This window comes from Pinus tabuliformis, chromosome 1_1 (assembly GCF_031772625.1).
Source record: "Pinus tabuliformis cultivar Carrire ecotype Pingquan chromosome 1_1, CPIR1, whole genome shotgun sequence".
Lineage (NCBI taxonomy): Eukaryota > Viridiplantae > Streptophyta > Pinopsida > Pinales > Pinaceae > Pinus > Pinus tabuliformis.
The window spans coordinates 407,183,685-407,191,630 of record NC_142297.1 but is presented as its reverse complement, the minus strand read 5'-3'; the positions used below and the strand labels follow the sequence as shown (position 1 = coordinate 407,191,630).

Here is a 7,946-nt window from a genome sequence, read left to right as displayed (position 1 = left end):
CATGTAATGTTTGTTTGTCATTGTAAAACATAGGAGCAGCAAGAAATTGTTTTGAAATATCCACAGCAGTGGAAAATCTGTGAGAGCAGCAGAGTTTTATTTTTGAATCCCTCTTTGCACAGAGGATGAAGTTTGTATCAGTCTTTTGTTTAAAATCAATAGAAGTTTTTTTTACTGTGTAATGGACTGTGTTCTGAGTTAATTTTTTATTAAAGAGGTTCTCTGCAAATGATCCGGGACAAAGGAAACAGAGCATTGGCTCTGTGGTGTTAAGTTTGTTTGGTTTTGGTATTTTTCTCCATCGAAAAATACCCAACAAAAACAATGCAATTAAATTGTATAGGTGGGTTCCTTCTTAATCATAAAATTTTCAGATCCACCTAATGCTAAAACTGGATACAGAAATTCTTTTTAATTTCTTCGACGGATACAAGAATCTGGATTAATAAAGGTATACGCTTATGAAGAGTCACAGTGCACTGTTCAGCAGAGCCTCTGTCCTTAAACTGTCAAACAATCTTAAACTATCAAATCCACCATAATGACATGGGTGGCTGGCCGAGTGCCGCTGCTCAGAAATGAAGAAAATTACCAAAGTATCCAGTGCAGAGAGATCATACTTGTTAAATACTACACCATCACAACAGCAAAGGCAAAAACAGCCCTTGCAGGTCCACCAAAAGTTCCCCTGACGAAATCTAAACTGCGAGCACTGTTGTGTGATATAGAAAGGATTAATTAATTATGAACAGGGCGAATTCCCTCCAGACACCAGACCATAACAACCTTCAAGTGAGGAAGAAAAACAATGGCAGAGAAAGTACTCAATATCCGGATGCATGTGAGCGCCGTTGAGTGGTCCAGAAATGGATAGTAAAAATACAGCATGAAATATAGATGCATATAACAGTAAGCACCAGAATATGGACAATCTCAGACCACAAAAACCACTCACAGAATTTAAGGAACATTTCCAAAACAAGGCATAAAAACAGTATAGTTGTTAAACAATCGGCAAAACAATTGCTTCCTAGACAAATAAGCAACAACCTTCAAGGGACCTGTGACATTCGAACATACCACTACCGATAAAAAAAGCCAGTAAATAATTGACATACCTGCAGATAGTGACCGGTAGCAGCTTCTGGGTCGCGTCCAAACAGTAACTATATCGAAACAGCTCATCTAAAATAATAACAACACAGTAAGGAGCATCCACAGACCAGTATAATATAGTGTGGGGAAGTTCAAAAACAAACACAAAAATACCATCTGCTGGAAGACATATACCAGTATGGCCGCGGCCCGCAAGTTACAACCCAAACGCAAACCAAGCGATGAAAGTAATGAAAAATTAATAACTTTTTCGAATTTGAGAACACTGTAGATAAGATTAACTCTCACGGCACAACGAAATTAAAGGAATTTCTCACAACGTACCCTTGACTTGACAAGAAATGCAGAATTTTACAGTGATGAAACCTGAGGCACTTAATTTCAGTAAACGTGGCCGAATCGAGGATAAAAGCTGAACGGCGAAAAGAAAAAACAATTGATTTGGAGAACACATCGTATACTCCAGGCTGGTATGCACACAAGGAATTAATTAAGCCATAGGCCGGTATGACTCAACCTAGTACTCACTGACAGTAGTCACAGACTTCAAGAGATAGGCTCAGAGTCATAATACTTATTACAGATATTATAGATTTTTACGTTTTTTTAATGAAATTAAACGTCAAAACGACGGGTTGGGAAGGTATACCACGCGTCTAACCTGACGTGAAAGATTTTCTCCATGCCGTCAAATACGTTCTAAAATCAAAAATACGTCCTGTGGGACGTCAAATTCCAGGCCTGGTCGGGGGTTCTTAATCTGCAGAGACGGAAAGCGGGTTTTGATCCCTTTACGGAGTTGCCTCGAAGGAATTTAGTCTAGGCTATGTTGCCTGGACTTCCTGCCTCGACTTCCCACGGAACTGTGGAACATCTCGATGGTTAAATACATAGCTAATCGTATCATCTCTTGCTAGTATTGGGACTAGGGGAGTTTTGGACAACTAGATAAAATAATGGCTTGGGTAAATGTTTTGCGGCAAATCGTTGAAACAACAGATGGAAAAGGTCAAGCAACCAGTGCCGGCAATTATGCGACAGAGCAAAGACGGGAAACTATGCTATAACATTCTCAATCATATTCAGATGTAACATTCTCAATCAAATATGTATGAATTGAACCAATTTGTGAGCCAATTTAAATTGATGTTGTTAGATTTAGCAATCTAGATATGTACGATTAGTTGAAGATATGCAATGTTGCCAACATGTCTCTGTTTATTGAGGTAGAATGGTCAAGCAAGCAAAGCTGAAGGAGAAAGAGGCAATTAAGAAGAAAGAAAGAAATGAACAGAAGAGATGGAACAGAAATGGCTGGAACAGGAACTGAAAAGGGAGAAGATGAAACAGGTTAGTTGAATTCTTATAAAAGAATGCAAGCTTTAAAAGATAATGTTTGGAGCTTTTACTAACATTTCTTATTGCAATTTTAAGAAAAGGAACAAGCTCGTGCTCAGAAGGAAGCTATTATTCAAGTAAGATTTTCAGGCCACACTGCTTTCTTTGATTGCATTTCAAAATAGATTTGCATCATTTTTAATCCAAATTCTCATGTAAATATGAAAGTGGGAAATTGGCAATGTTGATTTGCTCTGTGAGATTATCAAAATTATGAGGACATGTTACCCCTATATTGAATTTATCATGTTATTTATTTATTTGATTTCACCAACATGTTTCCCAATTTTTTCAGTCTTCTATTTCTGTAGTATATGTGGAATATTGTCTTACATTATTACAGTCAAACTCAAATTCAATCAGGAAACCTCTTTTTCCCAACCATTATACAAGTCTGATAGGAAACACATCTACTCTGCATTCCATGAGGGCACCATATATAGTTGATAACATCGTTGGTTGTCTTGAATTAGGAGAAAGAAAAGAAACGGCAACAAGAAGAGGTAGGAAAAAAACAGAAACAACGTTAAAAGGGAAGAAGCTGAGATGAAAAAACAACTTGCAATACAAAATAGGCGGCACTCAATTGAATAACTTTGATTTTTTGGTGCACACAGGTCCCACCTGGAAGCTTGGCACAATATTAATTGGAGATTTTCTCCACAAGGACATCTAAGTTGGGGTATCCGACATAAACCCAAAGTTGCATTGTTCAATGAACTTCGTTTGATGGGGGCATCTGCTGAAGCTGTTGCATTGGCAAAAGTGCAATCCTCTACAAGCAAAAAACAGACTTACGGTGATGTTGAAGATCATGAGTTCATGGCAAAGAACCTTGCGAATGACTGGGAAGAATTTTTAAGTGATAGTTTGCCCGGCAATAATGGAAATACCACTGCACAAAGAGAAACTAGGCTCCATAATAAGAGAAGAAAGCTTTTGCAGTTTGATCACAGCTACAAACCTGATTATTATGGAACCTTCTCCAAGAAAAGGAGAAGATACTTTGCATAGTCTGAAGGCTGTTAATTATTAAAGAAAGATATAGTGTTGTTAACCTTGATGGACTACGATGAAAAATATATGTATCACCTTGAAGCTTAGGATTCCTAATCCTACACTACATGAGAGGGAAAGTTTTTGGTTTTGACTGTCTGGCTTTAATGCAGTGATAGCTGTTTATTGATGTATAATGGTTAAGCAAACAAAGCTGAAGGAGAAAGAGGCAATTAAGAAGAAAGAAAGAAATGAACAGGAGATGGAACAGAAATGGCTAGAACAGGAACTGAAAAGGGAGAAGATGAAACAGGTTAGTTGAATTCTTATAAAAGAATGCAAGCTTTAAAAGATAGTGTTTGGAGCTTTTACTAGCATTTCTCACTGCGATTTTAGGAAAAGGAACAAGCTCGTGCTCAGAAGGAAGCTATTATTCAAGTAAGATTTTCAGGCCACACTGCTTTCTTTGATTGCTTGTTGAAATGGATTTGTATCATTTTAAATCCAGATGCTCATGCAAATATGAAAGTGGGAAATTGGCAATGATGATTTGCTCTGTGAGATTATCAAAATTATGAGGACATGTTACCCCTATATTGAATTTATCATGTTTATTTATTTGATTTCACCAACATGTTTCCCAATTTTTTCAGTCTTCTATTTCTGTAGTATATTTGGAATATTGTCTTACATTATTACAGTTAAACTCAAATTCAATCAGGAAACCTCTTTTTCCCAACCAGCATGAGAAAAGAAAAGCTAAGATTTATACAAGTCCGATAGGAATCACATCTACTCTACGTTCCATGAGGGCACCATATATAGTTGATAACATCGTTGGTTGCCTTGAACCAGGAGAAAGAAAAGAAACGACAACAAGAAGAGGTAGAAAAAAAACAGAAACAACGCGAAAAAGGAAGAAGCTGAGATGGAAAACAACTTGCAATACAAAAACAGGCGGCACTCAATTGAATAAATTTGATTTCTTGGTGCACACAGGTCCCACCTGGAAGCTTGGCACAATATTAATTGGAGATTTTCTCCACAAAGACATCTAAGTTGGGGTATCCGACATAAACCCAAAGTTGCATTGTTCAATGAATTTCGTTTGATGGGGGCATCTACTGAAGCTATTGCAATGGAAAAAGTGCAATCCTCTACAAGAAAAAAATGAACTTATGGTGATGTTGAAGATCATGAGTTCATGGCAAAGAACCTTGCGAATGACTGGGAAGAATTTTTAAGTGATAGTTTGCCCGGCAATAATGGAAATACCACTACACAAAGAGAAACTAGGCTCCATAATAAGAGAAGAAAGCTTTTGCAGTTTTATCATAGCTACAAACTTGATTATTATGGAACCTTCTCCAAGAAAAGGAGAAGATACTTTGCATAGTCTGAAGACTGTTAATTATTAAAGAAAGATATAGTGTTGTTAACGTTGATCGCACAATGAAAAACATATGAATCACCTTGAAGCTCATGGATTCCTAATCCTGCACTACACGAGAGGGAAAGTTTCTGGTTTTGACTGTCTGGCTTTAATGCAGTGATAGCATTAGGCCTTGAAATCATTTCAGGAAGGATTGTCCTTTGGACTATGAGATTGATAGCGACATTTTTGGTAAAGAGTATTTATCAATATTTTTGTAAGCTTTTCTTAATCTGTTAAATATCTTTAGTTAGATCCCCGGGAAAGCCTTTCTGACTGTGACAAGGATAATGAGGAAGAAAAGATTGAGGTTGAGACAAAGAATTTTAAATCTGAAGAAGATGATGATAGTGACGGTTTTTTTTTTTACCTAATGGATATCTTTATGAAGCTGAGGTAAACTCTAGAGAAATAATTATTTGATGAGGTTCTTTAATCAGGAGTACATAAAAGACCTTTGCCGTCATTTTAATATTTCTTGTTGTAATGCCCAAGTTTTCTTGGGGTAATTGAGGGTTCATCACGTTGTAGTGTTGCTGGAATTTACCTCAAAATAATGTTTTTATGGAAGTTGGTATATAAGTTGAGTGCAAACATAGTTTCTTTGGGGATGTATAGAGTTGAAGATAATTTTTTTGGCCTTGATCGTGCCATATGTTGTCCTAGTGTTATGACTGTCTTATATTTTAAATGTAGTCAAGAATGGTCATATCATCATTTGGTTCTTTTCAATGTTCACCAATATTTGGTTTGTTTTTCCTTACCAGAGCCACTGAAATTTTCTGCAGTAGCCTGTGAATGCTAGGGTTGTATCACAATTGGAGAGTCAGCCCACAAACATAGTTCAAAAAGGTTTACTCTTTATTCTAGCCAGAATTTTAAGTTTCTATTTATTCTTTTTAGATGGAATTTATGCATTTCGTTACTGTTGTTCATGTAAGCATATGTACATGTGTAGGTTGTGACCCTGGTGATGAATCTGTTGATGTTGGTGGGGATGAGATGCCTGCAACAAACTTTGCTAGTGTTGATATTGAGAAAGAGACGACAGTAGTTAGCATCGAATGTAGTAGCTCACGCAGTGATTATGGATCTTTCTCTAGTGGTATTGTCTTTGGACAAGAATTGAGCCTTTTGATGTTTCTCAAGTGGTATTCTGTTTTTGAGTTCATTCATTTACTTTGGTCATTCTTTTTTATCAGATTCTATTCTAATTTATGATTGTCTTATATTTTAAAAGTAGTCAAGAATGGCCATATCGTCATTTGGTTCTTTTCAATATTCACCAATATTTGGCTTGTTTGTCCTTATGAGAGCCACAGACATTTTCTATAACAGCTTGTGAATGCTAGGGTTGTATCACAATTGGAGAGTCAGCCCAAAAACGTAGCCCAACAAGGTTTACTCTTTATTCTAGCTAGAATTTCAAGTTTCTACTTATTCTTTTTAGATGGAATTTCTGCATTTTGTTACTGTTGTTCATGTTAAGATGTACATGTGTAGGTTGTCACCGTGGCTCTGTGTTCAAATATGGAATTCGCTACAGAACGTGAAAAAGGAAGAAGCTGAGATGAAAAACAACTTGCAATACAAAAACAGGCGGCACTCAATTGAATAACTTTGATTTCTTGGTGCACACAGGTCCCACCTGGAAGCTTGGCACAATATTAATTGGAGATTTTCTCCACAAAGACATCTAAGTTGGGGTATGCGACATAAACCCAAAGTTGCATTGTTCAATGAATTTCGTTTGATGGGGGCATCTGTTGAAGCTGTTGCATTGGAAAAAGTGCAATCCTCTACAAGCAAAAAACGGACTTACGGTGATGTTGAAGATCATCAGTTCATGGCAAAGAACCTTGCGAATGACTGGGAAGAATTTTTAAGTGATAGTTTGCCCGGCAATAATGGAAATACCACTACACAAAGAGAAACTAGGCTCCATAATAAGAGAAGAAAGCTTTTGCAGTTTGATCATAGCTACAAACTTGATTATTATGGAACCTTCTCCAAGAAAAGGAGAAGATACTTTGCATAGTCTGAAGGCTGTTAATTATTAACGTTGATAGCACAATGAAAAACATATGAATCACCTTGAAGCTCATGGATTCCTAATCCTACACTACACGAGAGGGAAATTTTCTGGTTTTGACTGTCTGGCTTTAATGCAGTGATAGCATTAGGCCTCGAAATCATTTCAGGAAGGATTGTCCTTTGGACTATGAGATTGATAGCGACATTTTTGGTAAAGAGTATTTATCAATATTTTTGTAAGCTTTTCTTAATCTGTTAAATATCTTTAGTTAGATCCCCGGGAAAGCCTTTCTGACTGCGACAAGGATAATGAGGAAGAAAAGATTGAGGTTGAGACAAAGAATTTTAAATCTGAAGAAGATGATGATAGTGACGGTTTTTTTTTTTTACCTAATGGATATCTTTATGAAGCTGAGGTAAATTCTAGAGAAATAATTATTTGATGAGGTTCTTTAATCAGGAGTACATAAAAGACCTTTGCTGTCATTTTAATATTTCTTATTGTAATGCCCAAGTTTTCTTGGGGTAATTGAGGGTTCATCACGTTGTAGTGTTGCTGGAATTTACCTCAAAATAATGTTTTTATGGAAGTTGGTATATAAGTTGAGTGCAACCATAGTTTCTTTGGGGATGTATAGAGTTGAAGATAATTTTGTTGGCCTTGATCGTGCCATATGTTGTCCTAGTGTTATGACTGTCTTATATTTTAAATGTAGTCAAGAATGGTCATATCATCATTTGGTTCTTTTCAATGTTCACCAATATTTGGTTTGTTTTTCCTTACCAGAGCCACTGAAATTTTTTGCAGTAGCCTGTGAATGCTAGGGTTGTATCACAATTGGAGAGTCAGCCCACAAACATAGTTCAACAAGGTTTACTCTTTATTCTAGCCAGAATTTTAAGTTTCTATTTATTCTTTTTAGATGGAATTTATGCATTTCGTTACTGTTGTTCATGTAAGCATATGTAC

At 36.4% G+C, this 7,946-nt stretch overlaps 1 protein-coding gene across 1 annotated transcript; it reads left to right on the top strand.

Moving 5' to 3' along the window:
- Positions 1-2,095: 2,095 nt before the first annotated feature.
- On the top strand, positions 2,096-3,818 carry LOC149213403 (uncharacterized). Its single transcript, XM_089390750.1, has 3 exons — positions 2,096-2,466; positions 2,551-2,591; positions 3,132-3,818. The coding sequence occupies exons 1-3, from the start codon at positions 2,416-2,418 to the stop codon at positions 3,526-3,528; spliced, it is 489 nt and encodes a 162-aa protein (XP_089246876.1). The 5' UTR covers positions 2,096-2,415; the 3' UTR covers positions 3,529-3,818.
- The last annotated feature ends 4,128 nt before the right edge of the window (positions 3,819-7,946 follow it).

Bases quoted from the DNA above. Each gene is read 5' to 3' on its own strand.
- LOC149213403 (XM_089390750.1), top strand. From the start codon at position 2,416: ATGGAACAGAAATGGCTGGAACAGGAACTGAAAAGGGAGAAGATGAAA. The intron at 2,467-2,550 runs GTTAGTTGAATT...TGCAATTTTAAG, and splicing joins AAAGGGAGAAGATGAAACAG to AAAAGGAACAAGCTCGTGCT. The intron at 2,592-3,131 runs GTAAGATTTTCA...TGGTGCACACAG, and splicing joins AGAAGGAAGCTATTATTCAA to GTCCCACCTGGAAGCTTGGC.